A 23,091-nucleotide genomic window follows, 5' to 3' on the forward strand; every position below is an offset into this window, starting at 1 on the left:
ACTTCTGGGGCTCTGCGCCTGCGCGCCTCACTCTTGACCTCTCCAGCTCTGTGAAACTGCCAACAAGCCGCATGCGCGTCCATGAGCAAGGACCTCGCGTCACCGTTCCTGCGGAACTCGGGAGGCTGTTCTCGGACTCCGAAAGCTAGACTCCTATCTAGAAAATAATGAACAACAAATTTGATGCGTGAGTACAGGTTTGGATTAAATATGTGCGTTGCGGCGGCATGCTGGTCGCTTTTAGACACTAACCGAGGGTTGAAAAGTTACTATGGGCGACGTTGAATTAAATGAGAGGTGTGTCAGCTTTATGTCGTGGTTGTATATTCGTTGATTTTTTTTAAAGTCATCTGAGAGTGAGGTCCTCTAATATAAAAGTATATATTTCCGAATAAAGCAATAATGTAAAACCGAAGGTTTACTCAAGGTTAGTCAGTAGTTAGCTATAGCTTAGCATGCCATAAGCCAGGTAGGCCCTCAATCCTCGGTGTTGTAGTAGTTGAGACGTGAAAGACGGTGTGCGAACAAGGGGAGAAAGGTAGACTGACGTCCCTAATGTACAGACGGATGTACTAGCTTCCCGTTTGACAGAAAGTGAGTTGCATTTAATGCACCGATCTCATTTATAGAGGAGGATATGCGCTTATGTTTTTCAATTAAACATGATCTGTTTTAAGATTACGGGGGGAAATAAGTTTATCAGACCCGACTAGCTAAAGTAACCTGCAGCGGATCTTCACGCCACGAGGTTATCATAGTTAACATTTAAGTTTTGGGATATGTGTTACATTTTCAGCCGTCCGTCTATTAGTTAGAAATAAAAACAAAAATGGACTTTGCCATAACTAAAGCACCACTAATAATTAAAGCCTCAATTATAATCATAGACTTTATTAAAATCATTTTGCCTTTGATGTCAATTTAGAGCCAACTCCTGCATTTATTTTGGTCTCCATGTTTCCATCTAATCCAGGCTGAAAGACGATGATAGTGGAGATCACGAGCAGGATCAAGGCTCACCGAAAGACAGTGAAAAGGAAAAACCTGAAGAAGACGACAAGGAGCAAAACATTATAAAGAAAAAAGTAAGGCGGTACAACAACCTTTCTTGTCACCCCTGCAGAAATATAAGAAAACCACAGACCCTGATGGCAATACCTAGTTTTCTTGAGGTTTGACTTCAGGATTAAGATTGTCTTTTTCTTCTAATGATAACGTCTTGAAGAAAAAAAAATTGCTTTTGGTTCTTTAATCAAGCTGATTTTGAAAATTAAATTAAATATGACCATTTGCACGCAAAATTGTATCTAATTTTATTAAACTAAAAACTGCTGTTTTAGTTTAATAAAATTAAGTTCTTGATTTTGATGAAAGTAATAAATTTAGGGGTTAAAGGTAATTTTCATTATTTTGCCTGCTGATAAAGGTCATTCTAAGTAAAGGTTTTTTTGAGCGATTTATCCCTTCCTTTCAGTCATGTAATAACAGTTCTAAATAAACTGGTTTCTTGTTGTGGTAGATGGTGGTGCCAGGACCAGGAGAGCATCCCCTTCAGTACAACTACACGTTCTGGTACTCGAGGCGTACTCCCGGGAGACCAGCCAGCACTCAGAGCTACGAACAGAACATCAAACAGATTGGCAGTTTTGCCTCGGTCGGTTATTTATCAACTCAGCTGCATGTATGGTCTCTACATGCTAGATTTGTTGCCCCTTTTCTTCTTTATTTATGTAAAATCCTTTGCTATTCTCAAGGTGGAACAGTTTTGGCGCTTTTATAGCCACATGATCCGGCCTGGTGATCTCACAGGTCATAGTGACTTCCACCTGTTTAAGGAAGGCATAAAGCCCATGTGGGAGGTGAGGATTTTGAGATCCTTAAGTTTTTATGATCTCAAATTTTTCTGCTTGGTCCATTTAAAACATAATTTTCAATCTTGCTTTGGGATCATTCCTCGTCTTTAGGATGATGCCAATAAAATGGGAGGGAAGTGGATCATTCGCCTAAGGAAAGGCCTGGCGTCTCGATGTTGGGAGAACCTGATCCTGGCCATGCTGGGGGAGCAGTTCATGGTCGGAGAGGAGATCTGTGGCGCTGTTGTGTCTGTACGCTTCCAGGTGAATCCAGTGGCATAAACATGCACACACCCGCTGCGTCACCTGATCTCAGCACTGAGACCTGTTTTGTTTTGAATCAGGAGGACATTATATCCATCTGGAACAAAACGGCAAGCGACCAAGCGACGACGGCCCGCATCAGAGACACGTTGCGCCGAGTCCTCAACCTGCCTCCCAACACCATCATGGAGTACAAGACGCATACAGACAGCATTAAGTATGTATGTCTCCTCGTTTTATTATTTTTTCCCTTCAACCTTTCTGTTTTCTAATCATTTTAATAATTTTGCATGCTTATTAACTTGTTTTTAGTAGGGAACCATATGAATTTAAAATTCTACAACTTGTCACCTTTAATTTATGTATTATAGCTTACATAATATACTCTTATGACAACCACAAACTTCAATGTATTTTTATTGGAATTTTAAATGATCATTCCTCAAATAAATCACCTTTATTTAATTTTTACATAAATCTACCTGTGTGTAATTTAATCTGAGGCTAGAAAACATTATTGATCTAGCAGCATCTTCAAGACCGAGGAGCACAGCAGACAGGTCAGGTATGGTGTTGGGGAAAATTGAATGCAGGGTTAGGTTAGAGGGCAGTTTCCCAAGCTTTCAACATCTCACTGTTCAATCAAATCATTTGAAAATAGAGTATGGCACAACTTAACTTTCTAATCATAGACGCAGCCTAGAGGTCCATGGTAACTTGGAGGAGCTGCAGAGATCTCCAGCTCAGGTATGGAAATGTGTGGATTGGTCAGCTGGAAAACCCAACAGGGTCCTTTGATCAGATGAGTCTAAATTAGACCCTTTTTTTTTTCTTTCTTTCCTGCAAAATGCTGCTTGGTGGAAGGTCAACACTGCACATCACCACTGTGAAAAATGGGAATGGGAGCTGTGTGGGTGTTTTTCCTTCAGCACAAACAGGGCAGCTGGTTAGAGTTGGTGCTAGATACAGAGCAATACTAGAAAGAAAGTTTGTTAGAGGCAAAGTTGTCAGTCTGATGTGAAAAGCTGGTAGTGACTCATCCCAAAATACAGCAACGTTCATTCAGCAAGCAAAAGCGACCCATGTCTGACTTTTTCATGGATGTCAGAACAATGCAAAAAATCTGGTTCGTCCCATGTCCATATGTAGTACTAAATCGGATACGTAGTTTTCAAAGATGTCTGCAGCGAGACCGGTCAAGCAGCATTTTATCAGACTTTTACATAATCGATGCAAGACAAGCATCATAATCATTCAGCAGAAGAAGCTAGACATTGTAAATTATAACTATAAAATTATGAAAGAAGTCAGACTACGCATCCAGATAGACTTCTGTGCAGAAGTTGCAGTCAATGCTACACTAACAGCTTTAGCTATTAGTTGGCTTTCTTTTTACTTGGCATCCTTTGTTTTATGCTCATGTTTTATGCTCAGTTTACGACTTTGGAGTCGTAAACTGTTCACACAGAAGTCTGACTGTGACCACATCATACTGTAATATAAACAATCACAAAATCAAAAAAAGGGATTTGAGCATTAACACCTGACGTGAGAACGTAACCGATTTGGTGTAATATATCCAGACACTTACTTGTGCATACCTTTGCGATACCTTGAAATTAAAATTTGTAACCCTTGCAATTAAAATGTAAAACCTTAGCATTATTTTTCTTCTTTTTACACACTAGTATGTTTTGGTCTGCCACATAAATCCTGATGAAATGCATTGAGGTTTGTGGATCTTCTGAGACATAAGTTATTTTAGTTAAGTTGGAGAAAAATGTCTTAAGTTTTGCACAATAAATATTTTGTTGTCCTGTTTTAAATAACCTGCGAATCATAAAATGCGAATCATTTAACAAGATTCGCATTTTGTAGTGAGATCAGATTATAAAACATCAAAAAAGCTGTGGGATGAAGAAGCAATTAATATGGGAGAAAACTGGCTGTAATGGATGCTGCACACTTTGTTGCCATGTTGCTAATCGCGTTCTGTATCCTGAACCCACTCAACTTGCTTGGCAACAAGAGTTTTTTCTGCTCCTCTTGCCAGATTCAGCTTTCTTATCTGTCTTATGCAGAACATTCATTTTCATTTCATTTCTCCTTATAATAATGATGGAAGCAGATTTTTTTTCTGAAACTGCCTCCTAGTCGGACCTGCTAGCGGATGAGAACCATAAAGACTTCATAATCGTGTTGCTTTAACTCAGTTTCAATCAAATTCAGCTAAAACACCTGAAGCAGACTATAGTTTTTCCTCAGTACTCTTTATTATGAGTGCTGTATTTTTCCTCTGGATTTCTGCCTCTTGTTTCTAGATTTTGAGTTTCCTTTGACTTACAACCTTTAGAAAACATCTGGCTTGTAGAAACCTGGATGCTTTATGGGAAATGTTTGCTAGCCTCACCTTGCTTAGATATTTACACCCAGAATGTGATTGGAGAAAATGTTTCAGTTCTGTTCTGAATCCAACATCACGTTTAAAATCCTCAAATGATCCCGGCTTTTATGGATGACTGTTTCCCCAAAGAAACCAAATCATAAATAAGTTGACAAAGTAGTGGAAATCAGCATTTTTTTTATTTTATTTTTTATTTATTTATTACTGCTGTTTGAGTAACCTTAAAAGTAAACCGTTATATTTTACTGTGAATGATGAAGCACTGGATGCTCCTCTCTTCACAGAGCCTGGGAAGACTTCCATGGTCTGGTGAATGCTAGTGGCGGACGTTAGCCCCTCACACGGAGATACTCTGGGAAGAGTAAGAGCTGCTTCTGGTTTAGTTAATGAGAACTGTAAAGGATCCTTCCCGATGCATTTTAACATCCTCCTGCCGTGTCCGTCTGGTTCATGCAGGTTTGTGTGTTTACATGGCGTGTTGAGGGGTTGACGAGTCCAGGGCTGGATACCTCTGCGTGGATCGGCACTGTGCAACATGAGGACAGAGGAAATATCCACAGGAACAGAGGGCCTGAAGACCATTCCCTGTTTTTGTCCAGTTTTGATGTTTGAAAGGAAAGACATGCCAGCGATCGGCAAAGCGAAGAGAAATAATCAGTCAACCGGAGACGAACGAAGCCTTCATTATTCTTGTTTACAAGTTTTAACATGTTAACTTGCCAGCAGAGGGAGGCTGTGTGACTGGCGTCTGCTTATCTGTCTGTTTGCTGCCAAAGTGTGCTGGACAAAATACAACAAAACTTGTTTGATGTAGAAATGAATGTCATTTATTGTTGAACAGAAGCTGTTGACACAAGTCTGCTGAGGAGTTTTAGTGGGACTCAAAACAGGCCAACAGGTGGACAATGTTTTATTACAGTGATGTATTTTAAATGCCATTCCTGTCATTCTGAACACCATCACATCATTTTTGTGTACAATATATTTGTGTATACTTTCTGAATCTATCATTTCACTCTCTCTGACATGGACCTTTTACTCTGGACTGAGACGGGCCGTCCTGTGGTGAGCAGACCGTTGTATCAGAGCTTTTTTTAAGGTTCACTACTAGCTGCCTAAATCACAGTGCCTGGCATTCGAGCTGAGAGCTGTCCCATCAGTTCAAGATATACGACGTCTTCAACTGGTTCATAGAAAGGATTTTACTTAAATGTCCACAGCGAAAGCCTCCTGAATCCAATATTTATCACCTTTTACAGTTTTATCAACAAATTACATAAAACTTTACCCAGGGTTTGTTATAGATTTAATCCTGGACAATTCTTCTTTTTTTCTTTTTCTTTTTCAGTTTGTGAGGAAGTCTAATTCTGCCCAATATGTTGTGGCAAATGATGGAAGAGAAATATTGTTGGAGATGTGCACCTGATGGATTCTAGCAATAAAAGTTAAATATGCATCTGCTGCTAAGGCTGGCTCAGGTTTTTTTCTGCGCTGTTGAAAGCTGGAACAGAAAAGTAGCTGTAGAGGAAGAATCCAATGTTTCTTCCTGCCTTTGTTCATCTTTGCCATCAGAGGAGCTTGGCTGTCCAAATAGCTGGTGACTTGTACGTAGGGTGTCCTTTTCTTATTTTGGGGGGTTTTCAGCTCATTTCAAAGAACATGTGGTTCTGAAAAGACGGTAACAGTTTAGATAACTTACTTGTCTTAAGCTTTTTATTAGCAAGGATACATTAGACTTAGGGTTAGGCCTTTAGTGCAAATGTTATTTGCACAAATTTAAAAAAAATTATAAGATGATCTAAATGTTTTCAAAATAGAAAAGCTATTATTCCTGCTCTTGCAAAGTATATTACAGAAATGCTAAGATTTGTTTTAATACACAGTTGAACAAAAATCCAGAGTAAACTGGTAAATTGATCATCAGTTTTAAAAAGAGAAGTTTTCAAAACCTCAGTAACCAAGACATGGCTGGATTTGATCAAATCTACCATCTTGAGTTTCATGATCTTTGCTGGAACATGGTCACAAATATTGTATACTCAGAAAAATATGATGGGATGATCTCTGAAACTATGAAAAGTTTGGAATCCAACCAGCTGCACTGAGTTTAATACTTGCCAGTAAGAAAGTAGCTGCCAGAAGCAGGAGTTTAGTATGTGGCTCCAAGCTCTGCTGCACTGCAGAAAAAGAATAAACCCACCAAAGTTAGGAAACTGATTTTGATTCAGAAGAAGTTCAATATCTATCTCAAAGAAACTCATTTGCCAAACAGATGAGAAATGTCTTAAGAGACTGATCCAATCAGGATGTAAGTTATCTTGCATTGTTTACACTAACAGCTTCTGTGTTTGGAGCTATCACGGCCTTTTTCCTATTTAGTCAAGTAACCACCACTAATTTTATTTTGCTGGGATTTTATGTGATAGACCAACAAAGGGCAGTGCAGAACATGAGCCCCTTAACGATGATATATGTGAATAAAACCAGCATCAGAGAGCTAACAAACATGTAAAAGATTTACTAATTACTTGAGACCAAACACAAAATTCTATTTATGCGGGAAAACTAACACTGTAGATCCCCCTGAATGCACCATCCCCATTTTGAAAACCAGGTTTCATTTTGCTTCCACTTCAACATTATGCATGACCTCATATATGATTTACTTCAATAAAACTTTAACACATATAAATACTTTGGCAAAACACGGCATTGTGCCAGCACAATATATCGTCCTACACTGGAACAGACCATAAAATAAAAGATCTCTCACTGTATCACAGGTATCATTTTTGTAACAAATGGGGAAGGGTTAGAACTCACCCTCCAAGCCAAAATATTCATGATCCATGTTACATTCATTGCTGAAGCCGGGCCACTTCTTCCATATTGTACCTATTTGCTCTCCAATGTTGGAAACAATCTGTGAATCATTTTGAAATGATTATTAAAATAGTGCTGTGTTGGTGTTGTGGGGATTTGGAGGGACTTACAAAAGTATTCATGCCCGGAGAACCTCCTTGTGCTGCAACCACCAATTCAATGTCTTATGAGGATTTTATGCAATAGACAACAACCTTGAACATAATTGTGAAGAGGAAGGACATCTTTCAAATAAAAATTCAAAAAGTGAAAAGGTCATAATTAAAATTTACAACAATAAGCTATTTGGGGGAATAAAGTGCTCTGTTGTGAGACCAAGTATGTTCTGTCTGGCCTACATGAAAAATGCTATGTGATGGAAAACAGATACTGCACATCCGTGAACGTACTGTCCACACCAGGGGTGGGCACTCCTGGTCCTCGAGGGCCGGTGTCCTGCAACTCTTAGATGTCTCCCTGGTCCAACACACCTGAATCCAACAGCTGAATCTCCTCCTAAGTGCAGTCAAGTTCTCCAGAGTCCTGTTAACGACCTCATTATTTGACTCAGGTGTGTTGAAGTAGAGATGCATCTAAAAGTTGCAGGACACCGGCCCTCGAGGACCAGGAGTGCCCACCCCTGGTCCACACTATGAAACATGGTGGTGGCAGCATCATGCTATCAGGATGGTTTCCTTCAATACAGATGGTGAAGTTGGTCAGAGCTAATGGGAAGATGAATGGAGCTAAATACAGGGCCATTCTAGAAGAAAACCTGCTGGACACTGCCAGGGATTTTCAAATGATGCGACAAAATGTGAAAAAGTTCAAAAAGTATGAATGCTTTTGCAAGACATCGTAAATAAATAGGATTACCTGAAATTGTTGGTTAGAGAAGCAGCGGAAGGGACAGCAGGGGCCCTGAATTTGGATTCTGCAGGCTCCTTGCGGGCCGCAGACCTCCAGGAGAGGGGTAAACATGCTCCACCTGACCACACAATCAGGCAACACACAGCAATAAGCAACCTGGCAGAAACACGGCGCAGTACTTCACACGGTGACACGGCCTGCCCTGATGCTTGGGTAACCACATTTTCAGCTGTCGTGACTCTGCAGCACAAAAACCATTGTCTACTCAAAAGGGCTCAAACTGGGGCACAATTTATTCTCACACGACTGAGAGAATATTTATATCAAGTCAGTCTCTGGTCACTGGAACCTCTGCCAGGTCAGTCCTAATTAGACTCAACGTTGAAGAGTGTGGATTCACGTAAAGGCACTCCAGAATGCCTTGGGGTTAAATTTAGGCCATAGGAAAAAGGAAGTATTTTGGGGCGACTCTTCCCATCACTGAGAGCCCGGAGCATCTCTGTCGGTGTATTTCCATGCAGGCAGCTGCTTTGTAAACTCTTCCAGGTTTAGACTGCAGCTGGGTGGCGTGGAACATTAAAGACTCGTATTGCTATTTGCAGAAAGGCCTGAGAATCTAAAGTGGCTCAGTCTGGACAGAGGATGGAGTGACATGGAAAAATGTCTGTGTGATAAGCTGTTCAGTTGCTCTGTCTGATACAGTTTGGTATTATTTATACTTAAATCCAATTTCCAAAAAAAGTTCTGATGAACAACATTTAGATTAACAAATGGTCCTTTTAATATTTTATTTGATCTTAGATCTCAGCTGCTGTACAATCAGACCGAACTCGGTCAAAGTTGTCTATGTACTGTGTATTTTTTTGATAGTTACCGCTTTAGTATCTATTTGCATTTTCATATGCAGAGTGTAGTTTGTTGCTTACCTAAAATAAATATGGCTCTTTAAACTTAAAAATATTTTCCAGGTGGTGCTGTATGTTATAAAGTACCTTGTATTGTGCTCTGTAATTTTGGTACTCTTACCTGTTCGCAGCTTATTCTTTCTCATTTGTTGCATGTACAAAGAGTGGCTCAACAATGACACAAAGATTTACCTAGATATTATTATGATCACCCATCAGTTTTAAAGATAGTACTATTGATGACACGGAAAATGTTAAAGTTAGACTGCTATTGAACATGTTGCTTGGTTTATTTTCCAATATAATTTTGACTTAGACCTACTCTTCCCTACCTGTAGGTCTTGTTATTATGTACTTCAGCCTCATAAATTCAAAAGATACTTACAGTAAATTCTTGAACCATATTACTCATACAACCAACACCAATACAAATACAAGAACAGCAGCGATCACAATGCAAAAAAAAATGCATAAAAGTGTTAAAAAACCTACAGTAGGGCTGCATATCACCAACATTTCAACAGTTCTGTCAAATTAAAGCGAAAGAAAAAACTTAACGGCGAAAAGTTGTAACATAAAATATACAACAAAGTTCAGGTTCCTGTAAAGGCAGATGCTATAGATCAATGTTTATCATGACTGACCTCTGGCATACAGTGCCAATGAGATGCTTCTTAGGTGAATATGCCCTCATCTCCATCAGGCAGCAGCCCAAGCAGCAGGCATCCACCCTGAGGGGCCTTTCAAAGTAAAAGACCTGCTGCCCCTGATAGTCGAACCCCTGCAGGGAGCAGGCCCGAGCCGGGCCACAGAAATTGAGGCAAATACAAGAGCTCTCTGACAGAAAGGGGCAGAACCAGGAATAAGAAAAATACATTAAAATGCACGACATTTGACTCTACAGTTAATATTTTCATTTTGATAGTACGTAGATGAAACAAGTGAATACCCTCCACAGCCACAAACATCTGTGACTTGCTACTTCCGGTGGTGATGCTGTAAATCTTTCTGGAAACACACTGTGGACCTGCAACGAAAGATCAAGAGTCACACTTCAACACAGCAAAACACACAAATACACAAAAGCATAGCAAGGGGAAAAAAGTATGCCTTCTTTTGGTTTTAGTGTTTTACATGTCAGGAAATAATAAAAATAACTTGTTCTTAACCTGGTTTTAAACATTGTTAAGCCAAAATGTACAAAAACAATGTACAGACCACACCAACATTATGTCATTAGTTAAAAAAAAGTTTTATGTGAAACTATAAATCCACTCCATGATTGGCTTTAAAGTTTTGATGATAATGTATACTTCTGTATGAAATAGTTTGTATTTTTTTAAGAAACAGGGACCTGATAAAGTGTTAAAATGGTTATTTTTTTCACCATGACTGTATTCACCCATACTCACCCCGCAAGTCGGGTCTTGCAGTGACATGTATCTGCCTGACTGTCTCTAACACGGACAAAAACTGTAGTCCTGCTTCATGGTTAAGGTCCTGCTCCACCTCCTCGGGCGTCTTCGGTGCTGGTGGCTGCATGCACATGTCCTGTATCCCACCATGAGGCCTGAGATCTGAACTGTGTTTTTCAGATTCCAAGTCAGGAGGCACTTGGTGGGACTTGGCGTCTTCCACTTGAGTCTGGCACTCACAGGAAGGCCCGCATCGATTCTTGAAAGCCCTGAAGATGTCCTGGATGTGCTTCTCTCGCTCAAGTGGACCAAAAGGAGGAGGCTGACAGGTCACTGCTGACATGATGTGCACCTGAACATTTCACACACAGCCAGTGTTCAATGTCTGCTTATCTCACATATGTAGGAAATGTGTACAAAAATATTTCCATAGCATAGCAAAGCAAATGTTTTTGTAGACGTTTTTATGTTAAGTTCAGTCAGACAAGACGGAGGGTTTGGTTTGAGCTTTGACTGGGTCATTTTAATGAAATAATTAACTTTAATATAAACCTTTCTATTGCAAATCTGGTTGTATATTTAAAGTAGCTGGAAAGTAAACTCAATAACCACAGCCTCAAGATTTTTGCAGCCTCTAATAGTTTTTTCTTTCAGGGTTATTACATCTATTTATCTTCTCATCACCAGCTTCCTTGACCCTTCAGAAGAGTGGCCTTCCTACAGCATCATGCTGCCGCCACCATGTTTGTTTGGAGATGATGTGTTCAGGGTGATGTGCAGTGTTAGTTTCCCACTGCACATACATTAAAATCTGTTGTTTGCAACAGAAAACATGTGAGTTTGAATGCAAAGTTCTGTTAGAAAAATAATCTCCAAACAAATCCTATCCTATCTGTAAAAATGCAAAGACAACAAATGATTTATTATAGAATGCCTTACCTTATTCAATATGACTACATGTTGGAGAAGAATTAGAAACTCTCTTTTCTGACTCAGTGTTTCTCACAAGTCTGTTCCCTGGTAGCAATATAAACATCAGTCTTGCCATAGAAGCCAGACTGTGGCTCTTTTTGTATTCACATCACACACTAGCACTGCTGTCTTACGCTGCGGCCCGTGGCAATACCAAACTAAAGTCCTGCTTAACTGTACACTCAACACGTAATTTGATCCCCAACAAGGTCACAAAGTTAAACATTGTAATCCTCTTCTAGTTCTATATCTCTGGTTAAGAGCAACAATAAGAAAAACATCTCATTCGTTCTTACCGATGTTGGTCACCCTTCATGCATCTGGTCAGCTAACTATGAGTTGGAAGCAACCAGGCAAACTTTAAATTTCAGGAGGAGTTCAGCGTCAACCTCATGACCACCTGTGTGTGTGTGTGACTATTCATGTAGCCAATGCCTTGCTTTGTGTGTGTGCATCTCTGGACGTCTCACTCCAACTCAGTCTCCCTGCCGACTTTTGTTTCCATCTCAACCAGCCGGATCCACCTTTTGTTGCTCTAGAAAAGCGCCACTCAGCCATGAAATTGAAGTCCGGCTCCCAGAGGTGGGTGGACGGTGCGGTGAGATTGTGTTTCAGGGGGAGGGCGGAGATGTCTCTGCTCTCTTGACCTTGAAGATGACGTTGGACGTTGGATCATAGTTGTGATAAACATTATAAAAAGAACACTATCAAATGCACAAAGTAGCAGCAATCTGAAAGCCATGCAGTTGTTTTGGAATGAAGCAGAAATTTGTTGCATTTGAACCTTAAGATGCTCTTTCCTGTAATCCTGACACAGTCAATGTGATCAACTAGAAGCAGTTTTTTAGACATGCCATGCTATAAAAAAATGTTTGTCCTTTACAGATGACTTTTAAATTAGTTTTTTTGTTATAGATAAAAGTATCAGAGATCTAAAAAAAAAAAATCTAAGAAACATACTACAGGTAAATAAGAAATGCATCAGTCACAACAAGTTTATGTCTTGAAGAACAAAGTTGTACCAGACGAAAACATTACAACCTTATTATTTTTTACTGGTATGATGTTCTTTTTCTGTAAAGGGATCCACAACTATCAATAAGTTAAAATACTTATAACAGCAATCGCTGTTCAAAACAAAACAAAACAAAACAAAACAAAATATTCAGCAATGGAATGTGCTGCCATGAATTTTATCTTGTTTCAGCAGCTTATGGATTAAAAACCAGCATGATAAATAAAAAGTGAAAAAAGCTAAAATAGCATGCAGCAATAAGCTATATTATGCGAAAGATCATAGCAGAACTGTTTGATATGTTAAATACGTAACATTTAAAATCATATCTCCCACACGACATAATTAATGTCTGTTTTGCTCAGAAAAGTCCAGTTTATTGTTCACTGAAAGGGCGGAGGGGTTTCTTTGGTGGATCCAGAATGGTGTTTCCAATCAACGTTTTGGGCAAATTAGTCTGAAAGTAGCAAATTAGTCTGAAAGTAGAAACCCTGTGTTGTGATTATGTTCGGCCCTCCTGAACAACAGTTTGCATGAAAAATGTATTGGAGAAGGAAAATTTGTGAAAAGTGACATTTTAGGCTTATTTGTTAGTTTTTTTAAAATTAAAAATATGCTTTAATTTTGGTTGTAACAATAAAATGATTAAAATTAGAATAAGAAACTGATATTTCATGTGCATTTATGAGTGTGCTTGATAAACAATAAATAAATGAAAAGGGCCACAGAGTGGTCGCCAGAACAGGTGGTGAGTGGAGTCTAATTACCCACACACACTCTGTGATGACTGACTGGGGTACATTAAGGTTACTGAGTGTGTCAGGGCTTCTGTGCAAGTTACGGAAATACTCAACATGATAACATATGAATCCCAAGTCAACAAGGCTATAAACTAAAGGCAGCTATGACACACATGAGAGGTGCTATACATAACTTGAAGCAGCATAGCAAAGATGTTGGTAATGTTAATGCAGGACATCAGCTGGTGTTATTATGATTCCTAATATACATATAGCTCGGTGAGCATGTGTTTTCCTGCTTATAGATTACTTCTGATTTGTAAAAGAAATATAAAGGCACTGTACATGTATGCAACTTGAGCCAGGACGACGTGTCTGCAGGTTAACAAGTCAGGGTCGGCTGCATGGAGATGCAGAGGAGCCTCATGCAACCCTGGAGCAGGACAGTGTGAGGTTGAACTGCTGCACTGCAGTCCTGCAAGGCCGCTGAAGCAGAAAGACTTCTGGTGATTATTATAAAAAAAAAAACCTTTATTTATTTATTTGAATGTATTTTTATTTGTTTATTGCATATGAACAATTAACAAGAACAGTGAAAGTCAACACACCTTACTTTCTCACAACCAGAAAATAATGAAACTTTGTGTAAGAAACTCCACATCAGGTTACAGGTTCTGCATTGTGTTCAGTAGCATACACTCAAGGATGCGGGCAGTGTAGCTCTCTCCTATGATCCTGGTGCAGCTTTCAGAGTTCAGTTCGCCCAACAGGCAGTGATGCTGGTTGTATTTCAAGTGAAAGGCCTGAGGTCTTCCTCCTTCCTTCATCCTGGTTCAGTCCAGGAGATTTGCTCCTATTCTGTTACATCGGTGTGATTGTCTAATGGAGGGAGATACTCCTTTGGATCCCCACCAAACGGTTTGGAAGGAGGCTGGTTGAAGTGGCCCATTAGGAAGATGCCGGTCGTGCCGATGAAAAACACTAATGCCATGACAATAAAGCAGACCCTGTCGATCACCCGAGCAACCAGGAACCATTCTTCATTTTCCTAGGACAAAGTCAAATGTTAACTGTTAATTACTTCTCCCCACAATCAGCACACACGTGCTTCTTGGAAGTATTACACTTTGCAGGAGCTTACACTCTGGAAGCTGTTCTGCTGCCTTGCAGTCTCTGCTATGTGTTTGCAGGACTCCACACACTGCCTCAGCTCCGGAGAGGCCTGAGCCAGACTGACGCTAAGCTGCTCCGCTGTGCCTCCTGTCAGCCCATCGTCTGTAAAAGATGAACCAGTAATGTTACAGTTGCACTGCAAGACCAGTTGGGATCAAAAGTTTGCATTTGCAACATGATCATTCCTTTTACAGATTATGCAACATACAGTTTCAGTGAGTTTAAACATGTGAATTTCAAAAACAAGGATTTGCTGATCTCTTAGTTTTAAAGTGGTGACAACCTAAATCACTTGCAAGTTTTTACAACTGTTTGAAATCTGCTTCCTCCAAATTTTTTAAATGTAAGCCTCTCCATATTAGATCTTTGAGCTGCTTGTATGTGTTTTTTTGTGCTGTGACATTATGTTCACTTTAAAGCTGTGGTCAGTTAACACCAAAGAGAAGTTTTAGCACTACTTATTAAATGATTGAAATATGTCTGTACAGAAATTTGTACTTATAATTTTGACACCGGATTAAAGAAAATGATGTTTAAAGAAATTCTAACTTTAAACATTAGTGAAGTTGTAATTTGTGTAAATATTCCAAACTAGTACTAGGATAGAAAAAAATGGTTCAAATAAATCATAAAACCCTAAAATTATGATATTACCACCCACAATAAGTGCAAACTTCTGATCAGAACTTTGCTTTCACTGTGTGAGGGAAAGCACATTCAGAAAACCTGAAGATGTCGATGCTTACGAAGCTTTTCTAACACCGACTTCATTAATCCGTTCCTCTCTTTGAGTTTTTCAAACATCAGCTCAGATCGAGCCACTTTTACTAAATATTCCTCTGCTTTGGCGATGAGGGTAACAGAGCTGCGGCGCCGGCTGTGGATTCTGTCTCTGCCAAGAGTTTTTCCATCAGTAGTTTCAGAGGCTCTTTCACAGTTTGGCGTCCAGGGCTTCATCCTCATCCTGAGCAGTTGAGGCAACACGTTCAGGAAGATCTGAAGTCGAGAATGAAATGGGGTGAATCTCTAAAGAAAAAGACACTTATTGGGGTTAAACAGCGTCTGATCTGGAAAAACGTTCTACCTTGCGAACTTTGTCTGTCATTTTGTGAGTGTTTGGGGTTCTTAAGGACACATTGAGGACAATCACGCAGTTTATTATTACAACGGTGGTCACTGACATCACAAACATCAAATATCTGCAGTGAAAGATTTTGGAAAAGAGATAAATCACAGTTTTAAGTCAGCAAAAAGGTAGCCAGAAAGGAACTATAAGTGAAGGATATGGACTTACTTTCCAATAAGAGGCACTGCTTTTGACGTCTCTGGTACTTTCTTAGCGATTAGAAAGAGAAACACGGTTTGGCCCAGAAGAGAGTAAATAGCCATGTTGCACTTCTGGCCACCAGCTGTGAAAATTTGAATCGATATTCAATCAGAGTTTCAGCTGAAACCAGAATTATTATTTTTTTATTATTTTCAATGTACAGAAACACACTTAACCTTTTTTGTTCACCGTCTGACATCGGACTGAATTTTTTATTTTTTTTGTCTCGGGGCGGATATAATTAATAAATTATTTCTAATTTTTAAATCAACATTTTGCACTACATGGGCTGAGAGAGTGGCATTATTCAGAGCCAATGTGGCCTTTGTCAATATGAACCAGAAGATCTTTATGTTGTTTTGCAGTCATTTCCGATGATCTAATGAAACTAAGATTTCATAATGACCATAAAGTTAAAAAATACTGTCCTAACAGAGACAGTGTGCTAGTGGCAGCATCATGTTGTTTGGCTGTATTGCTGCAAAAAAGACTGATGCATGTGGAAATATTAAAGTAATTTCTTTAAAAGGATAGAAACCTTTGGCAGGTAAAAAGTAAACCAGAAGGCCGAGGGAGGAGAAGAGTACGCAGGGAACAATAATGTTGATGATGTAGAAAACAGGTTTTCTCTGGATGATGAGGAAGAAAACAATCTGCTGGTACTCCAGGTCGTCTTTGGTATACTGAGTGTTGATTATCTTCTTGGCTGGTCTGTGTTTGATCGCCCACTCGCCATTCTCTAAAACCACAAGCGTCGACGATTTCAGTTTTCACCGGTAAAAACATCAGCTTCTAAATCTTAAACTGTTTTTTTTTACAGCTCTTCAAACGCTCGTTAAATGAGTTTCTGTACCTGTAAAAGCTTCTTTATCAATTTCCACCCACTCCAGTGTATAGTTATCTTTCTTCTTGAGCTTCAGTTCAATCTCACTGGCGCTGTAAGTCTGGGATCTGAATACAGAGAAGAAAAACATGGTCTGACTCCTTAAGTGAGGAAAATTATAAATACTGTACATCTAAAAAAAAAGTCCTGCTCCAGATAAGAAATTAATGACAAGTCTTCAGAAGTGAACAATTAATTATTTTGTGCCTAAAGAGACTGGATTAGAAATGATTTGTTTCAGTGTTTTCAGATTTAAGCTGTCTTTTCAATGTTTTGCAATAGCTGTAATGATGTCAGAATGATGCATTTTCTGTGTATTTCTTTACTGGTGCATTATCTTTATTTTACATTTTGTGCTTCTCATCCTATCACAGCTTCGACTTCACTCCTGTAGTGTACTCAGAATTTTAATATGCACTGATTCCAGTTGGAGTGCATATAGTTCATTTAGTTTGTTTTATTGGACCCAACAAGCGTCTGACAAACATTAAATGTTTGAAAGAAGACGTGTGGCAGACAAAAAACAAGGTGAGTCAATCTCAGAAAAATGGAGCAGAAATGACGCAAGACAGACAATTAAAAAAATTTATTAAATTGTAATGGATAATCTGGAAGTAAATAATTACTAAATGAGGAGATATTCAAGGTAAGATCAGTGCAACAAACCAATTAACACCGATCATGACAACGCAACTGATTTTGTGCCACATATTGATATATAAACCCTTAAAACAATCCCAGAAAACAAATTGAACAGACTGACAATACTTTATTTTTTCAGATCAACATGTTAGGACATTAACTAATTAACATTGTTTATATCCTGTTCACGTTTTTTTCTCAGGTTTTCTCTTTTTTTTTCTATGTTTGATTATTGTCTGGGCGTACCTACCGGAAGACCATTGTGCAGTTTTGCCAGTCAAAGGGAAAATAGTTCACTGTGATGGCGCAGGCGCTGCGGTAGATGGCAGGAGGCAGCCAGTACACACAGCCGTCCGGGGATACCAGTGCGTTACAGTAATACGCTATCTCAAATTGTCCATCCACACTGGGGGACAGAAAGGAAGGCATAAATGAACCAGAGAAACACCCACAAATAAAATGTCATTCTACAACATTTGCATGCTTCTGGTATGAGTGACACCTAAATATTTAACCAAGTCCAACTTCTTATCAACTAAGTGACATTGTAATGCGATTTTAACTATGGGAGGATAAGGAGCTGAGCAAACTTGTGGTGGATTGACCAAACAGCAAATTCTTCTTGAAAGGATTTAATTAATTCTTAATAAACTTAAAATGTTAATTGCCCAACTCTTTCAGCATTCACTGTGTAGTTAGATTTCATATTAGCTTATATCTGGTTAGTTATTTATTAATTATATTAGTAAAATTCTTAAGAGCTTAATTATTAATTACTTTAGCGATGCAAAATAATCATTCAGTTTACAATCGACGATGTATAATGTAGTATGTTTTAATTTTATATAGTTGGATTGGAATAGATCATTTAAGCAAAAAAATAAAATAAAATTTGACTCACTCTTAAAGAGATGTTAGTTTACTTACTTGTTTTCTAATATGACATCGGGCAGCCAGATGTTTTTGGAGGGAACCCGTAGTTGAGATGTTATGTTCCCATATAAAGCTGATCTTGGTGGTTCGTCCCACCTCAGTCTGTAGTCACACCAAACCTGCACACAGCAAGTCTGCTTGCTTCACTTTTGAATTTCTAACCAAAAGAAATGCCAGCAGTTTAACTGTATGTAAAGTTACCATTTCTATCCACACACTGGTTGTCAGAACTTCCTCTTTTTCATTCTTAGAGGAAGAGAGAACAAGTTTCAGTGTTAGATCATAAGCCTGCGCAGCAACTGGCTATACAGGAAGCCATCAGAGTGAGAACAGGTCACCAGAGAGATGAGGTTGGTGAGAGTCATCTTGATGGAGACTTGGGTGACATTTCCATTTTTCTCATTCGGTTGCACGTTCTTGTTGTAGCCCTTCATCAGATCTTTGAAAAGTTGTCCCTCAAGGTTGACCGCACATGCTTTCAATAAAGCAAGAACACAGGAAAGCATCCGATGTCTCATTGTACAATATTAATTGATTACAGTGAATTTCTTTTCGATATTAAACTGGAATTTACTGTAAAAATAATAGAATCCAACAGAATAAGATCCCTTAGAATAAAGGACAGCATTTGTTTTTTAACCACTTTAGCAGACAAACCCAAAGACATGGCAACAATCAAGCGACAAAGATGTTGAAACAGTTCATTCTATTAGCAGATCTAAGGTAATAAACATATTTGAATGTTTTTTTTATTTAATATTTAAAATTATTAAAAAGAAGAACGTGTTTAGCAGATCGTTTTAGCACACACAAAGCATTAGTACTGTCTGGTTGTCTGAAGTCGAGACAACCAGTTGTTTTGCTTTTGTTGTGTCTCTGTTAATGAAAAGGTAAAAATCACAACAAAATAATTTGTTGAATAATAATTATTCTTTCATTTTTATTAATGAAAGAATAAATAAAAATGCTTGAATTTATTTTTGCATACTTCTTACTAGATACCAAATACACTTTATATAAAAAATACTTTCTTAACTCCTTGAATTATGTTGTCATGTTAAAAGTAGAACATAAGCTGAATGTAACCTGAGTCATATTTATTAAATCACAATAATTTTGAACCATAAAAAGCTTTGCTGTGAATCCCTACCTGCAGCAGAAATCATAACAACTCTTAGAAAAAGTAGCGGAGAGCGTCCAGGTCCAGAATCCATGAGTGTGTTTCTGCAGCACCGTCTGAGAAAAGTTCACCTCGTGTGCATGAACGCTACCAGGTGGAGTAGCTCTGCTTATGGATTAAAGGTCTGGTCTGTATAAGGAGGGGTTGATAGCAGAAGGATGGGGAAGCCGTTGCTGGTTAGGGTTAAATCTAAAATGTATTTCTGTCATGAGCAGCTGATACACATGCACACGCACACCCACACACAAGAGACATGACATGCTAACAGTTTGAGCAGAGCCTGTGTATGCCTCCAGTGTTGCGTTTATGCTCAGTGCACCTGTCCATTGTCATTCATCGGCTGGCACGAACAATGTAATATGGAGTCTGATGGCAAATTTAGCACACATGTGACCTACGATAGGCTTTTCATGCTTATAAAAAGTAGAAATCAGATTTTGTAGTGGTTAAAACAAAACTAGCATTTGAAAATATATAAAGTTAGATTATCTGTGATGAAAAGTAAAAAAAACACATGGTGGTCAAGAGAACAGGTGGTAAGTCCCATTCATTTGCAGCATACCACATGTGATGACTGACTGCAGTCTGCTGTGGGCACTTTGAGAGTGGGAGCAAAAATACTTCCTGCAATAAGCCGCACTTCCCACTCACATCAACACACAAGCATCACGCAGTATCTGATCAATCAATTTCAGATTTGTGTACTCAAGTAAAAAAAATTTTTTTTTTTCAAAATCACACGTGACTGCACACAAAAACAACTCATTGCAATAGCAGCCACCCATCATAATTTAACAGTATTCCTATAGTAAAAACATTGATGGAAACTCTACCCACTGGTTGCTTTAATGAAAATTGTGGTTTTACCAAGAATTAAGTACTTATTCTACATAATCCCAAGCTAAATGTCATCTGACTGATTTGGATCTCTGGCCTCCTCCATCTCCAAATTTTGTTGACAAACCCCCAAGTATTAGCTTAAAAATGCTACAGAAGACACTCTTCCTTAAAGGAAACATTGTCTACAATGAGATGATAAAAATCTCATTGTAGACACTCTTTTCATTAAGGAGTTCATGCTGCTGACTGGTGGGGTTAGCGGGTTTGTGGGGGTCAGGCTAACGCAACCTGAGTGTCCAATGACTTATGAGCTGGAAGTTGTCTGAAAGTTTGGGTTAGTGTGGCTCCTCTAAGGTGGGGCAGCCGTGTGCTCTGAGGGGCTTGGTGGTGATTCACGTCATTCACACACAGGTGTTTGGATTCAGGTGTTTACAGATCCACTCTATCTTGGGCTGTGGTTGTCAATAAATACATCTTGTATTAATTAATACCATGTGCTTTTCAGTGACATTGTTATTGTTATATATGCACATGTTTGTCTCTAAGGTATCTTGGTATGTGCAGTTGTAGAAGCAGACTTAAACTGTGTTTTATTGTATTGTCTTTATCTTTTTTCTTTCCATTTTTGTCTCCCTCTTTTTTCACTTTTTACCTTTTGTATTCTTTGTATTCCATTGAATTTGAAATAAACCCAAAGCAATTTCTACTGTACAGTATGTACATATAAATGGATATATAGGGCGGTTTGGTGATCAGTAGCTTTCAGTATTTAGAGAGAACAGGAAACAACATTTAGATCAGAGCAGCATCTGCTGGCGCAGTTGAAGCTATGGTGTCAATGAGAGTTACAGTGATGGCGGTGACACTTGTTACTGTTTGTGTCCTGGTTACAAACACACATGCAGGTAAAGATTTGCTTTCATATTTCTTCACTCTATCTTTTCTTCGTTTTATATTCTTGTTCTTGATTATAAACAGATGACAAACACAGAGACTTGCAACGTTATGCTTTACTCAACTTTAATACTTGATTATAGGGTTTGGTGCTTGCTGTGCAAGATACATGCCGGGAAGACTCCCATTTTCAGAGATAAAGGGATTCTCAGTACAGAAGAAAACTCCCTTTGGTTCCATCAATGCCATCTTGTAATTGATCATGTTTATGATAAAAACTTCACAATTCATATATTTTATTTCTATATTATACATAATACAAATATATTTAATGTTTTATTAACTTTTATTCCTTTTTAATTAAGTTTCCACACAAGAAAAGGCAAAAGATGTGTTGACCCCGAATCTAAATGGGTGAAGGACTACGTCAGCCGAATAGAGTGAGTAATTTTATTGGGAAAAAAAATGTACAATTTTAAGACAAAAAACAAATAGATGTACTGTAGATTTCTTCAAATTTCTTTCATTGTAGAACTTTGGTAAAGAAAATTCCAGTCCAGATGAAGAAAATTCCAGTCCAGATGGCAGGACTCCCACCAGATCGCACTGCCACAGTCTCTGCCACTGACACTGCCACAGACAAGCAAAACCAGTCAGTAATTTTATTAAAAAAAAGCAAAGATTTTAATTCAAAAAAATTATTTTTTATATTTCTTCAAACTGATTTCATTGTAGGTATGTAACAGAAAAAGTTCATCAGATGGCCAAACCCCAGCAAGAGAACAGCCTTCCCTCAGTCTCCGACAAAATCATCGAAGATGGGCTGCTACCCATGACATTGTGTAAATGGTAGAAATTAAGTAACATTTATCTTTTCAAGACCAAATTGATATTGTATTCTATTTTTTTTCCTTTTTCCTTTCATATTCTCCCTTACAACTATATTCTTGTTGTAGAATATTAACATTAACACAAATCTAAATAATCTATAAGTTTTTAAATGCACTTTTAAGGTTTTATTTCTGTATGCAGTACCCAGTGCAACCCAGCATTTCTTTTATAACACACTCTCGGACCAAATAGTTGTACAGAAAAATAGAAGAGTAAAATATAAGAATAGATTAAAAAAAGATACAAAATGGCTTTTGCTTAGTGTTTTCTTGCTTTTTATTATTTTATTATGTAAAAAATTATTAAATTGTGAAAAATAACCAAAATGTGAATAAAATGTATGGTAGTGTATGGTAAAATTAATTTTTGTAAAATTACCTTTTGCTACCTTTTGCTTATTTCATTGTACTACGTAATGAAATAAATTTAACTGCTGCTGCTGCATCTTATAAAATAAACCTGTATATTTAACTGGTTAGCCTGCACAGCTACAGACTGGTTTTCAGATCAAAGTCACTCTAATGGAGTCAGGACAGCTTTTCTAAAGCAGAGGCAAGATGAGAAAAGCCAATGAACATAAAGTACAAATATTTATATAATTACTAGTAACTAAAATAAGAAATAACTATGTTTTTATCCAGCTGTTTAAGATAAAGATTTATCAATTTTATGGATGCAATATTAAAATGGTCACAAACATAAATATGAAATGCAAGAGAGGGTGAGGTGAACTCAGCCTGAGGTTTTTATGTCTTATTTTAAATTGGCCAAATATTAGGGGATCTACTTTGGGCTGCAGTTGCTACTAAATACATCTTATATCAGTTAGTGCCGTGTGGTTTTCAGTAACGTTCTTGTTATTAAATATGCATGTTTTTTGTCGTTGTGGTTTCTCAGTTGATATACGGGTGTGTATGTAGCAAGGTGAAGAAAAAAAATGAGTAGAAGACCTCTGTGATCAGCAGCTTGCAGGGTCCAGAGAGAAAACAGGAAACCGCGTTCAGATCAGAGCAGCCTCTGCTCTGGTT

The 23,091-nt window shown here is 38.3% G+C and overlaps 4 protein-coding genes across 6 annotated transcripts; 2 read left to right on the forward strand and 2 right to left on the reverse strand.

Annotated features, from left to right (window-relative positions):
- Positions 1-53: 53 nt before the first annotated feature.
- Positions 54-5,984, forward strand: eif4e2 (eukaryotic translation initiation factor 4E family member 2). Of its 3 annotated transcripts, XM_023335916.1 has the most exons (9): positions 54-187; positions 974-1,085; positions 1,520-1,654; positions 1,755-1,859; positions 1,965-2,117; positions 2,198-2,334; positions 2,810-2,864; positions 4,806-4,882; positions 4,978-5,984. In XM_023335916.1, the coding sequence occupies exons 1-8, from the start codon at positions 168-170 to the stop codon at positions 4,839-4,841; spliced, it is 753 nt and encodes a 250-aa protein (XP_023191684.1). In that variant the 5' UTR covers positions 54-167; the 3' UTR covers positions 4,842-4,882; positions 4,978-5,984. The 3 variants fall into 3 exon arrangements, with proteins under 3 accessions (XP_023191684.1, XP_023191686.1, XP_023191685.1); XM_023335918.1 differs by lacking the exon at positions 2,810-2,864 and having other exon boundaries at positions 2,198-2,338; XM_023335917.1 differs by lacking the exon at positions 2,810-2,864.
- LOC102228590 (phospholipid scramblase family member 5-like) lies at positions 5,015-11,916 on the reverse strand. The gene is made up of 8 exons (XM_023335915.1): positions 11,842-11,916; positions 10,571-10,925; positions 10,108-10,185; positions 9,803-9,995; positions 8,260-8,371; positions 7,345-7,444; positions 6,640-6,698; positions 5,015-6,188 (listed from the first exon to the last, which is right to left on the reverse strand). Exons 2-8 carry the CDS (start codon positions 10,914-10,916, stop codon positions 6,162-6,164), a joined length of 915 nt encoding a protein of 304 aa, XP_023191683.1. The 5' UTR covers positions 10,917-10,925; positions 11,842-11,916; the 3' UTR covers positions 5,015-6,161.
- A 1,959-nt stretch (positions 11,917-13,875) lies between these two features.
- chrng (cholinergic receptor nicotinic gamma subunit) lies at positions 13,876-19,570 on the reverse strand. The gene is made up of 12 exons (XM_005812501.2): positions 19,409-19,570; positions 18,597-18,733; positions 18,460-18,504; positions 18,253-18,377; positions 17,576-17,731; positions 16,654-16,751; positions 16,339-16,539; positions 15,768-15,882; positions 15,558-15,672; positions 15,220-15,469; positions 14,442-14,575; positions 13,876-14,348 (listed from the first exon to the last, which is right to left on the reverse strand). The coding sequence occupies exons 1-12, from the start codon at positions 19,470-19,472 to the stop codon at positions 14,154-14,156; spliced, it is 1,635 nt and encodes a 544-aa protein (XP_005812558.2). The 5' UTR covers positions 19,473-19,570; the 3' UTR covers positions 13,876-14,153.
- Positions 19,571-21,075: 1,505 nt separating this feature from the next.
- On the forward strand, positions 21,076-22,309 carry LOC102228079 (C-C motif chemokine 20-like). The gene is made up of 5 exons (XM_014473884.2): positions 21,076-21,183; positions 21,316-21,424; positions 21,538-21,612; positions 21,705-21,824; positions 21,908-22,309. Exons 1-5 carry the CDS (start codon positions 21,108-21,110, stop codon positions 22,023-22,025), a joined length of 498 nt encoding a protein of 165 aa, XP_014329370.2. The 5' UTR covers positions 21,076-21,107; the 3' UTR covers positions 22,026-22,309.
- The last annotated feature ends 782 nt before the right edge of the window (positions 22,310-23,091 follow it).

The sequence above is a fragment of the Xiphophorus maculatus genome, chromosome 6 (assembly GCF_002775205.1).
Source record: "Xiphophorus maculatus strain JP 163 A chromosome 6, X_maculatus-5.0-male, whole genome shotgun sequence".
NCBI classification, from domain to species: domain Eukaryota; kingdom Metazoa; phylum Chordata; class Actinopteri; order Cyprinodontiformes; family Poeciliidae; genus Xiphophorus; species Xiphophorus maculatus.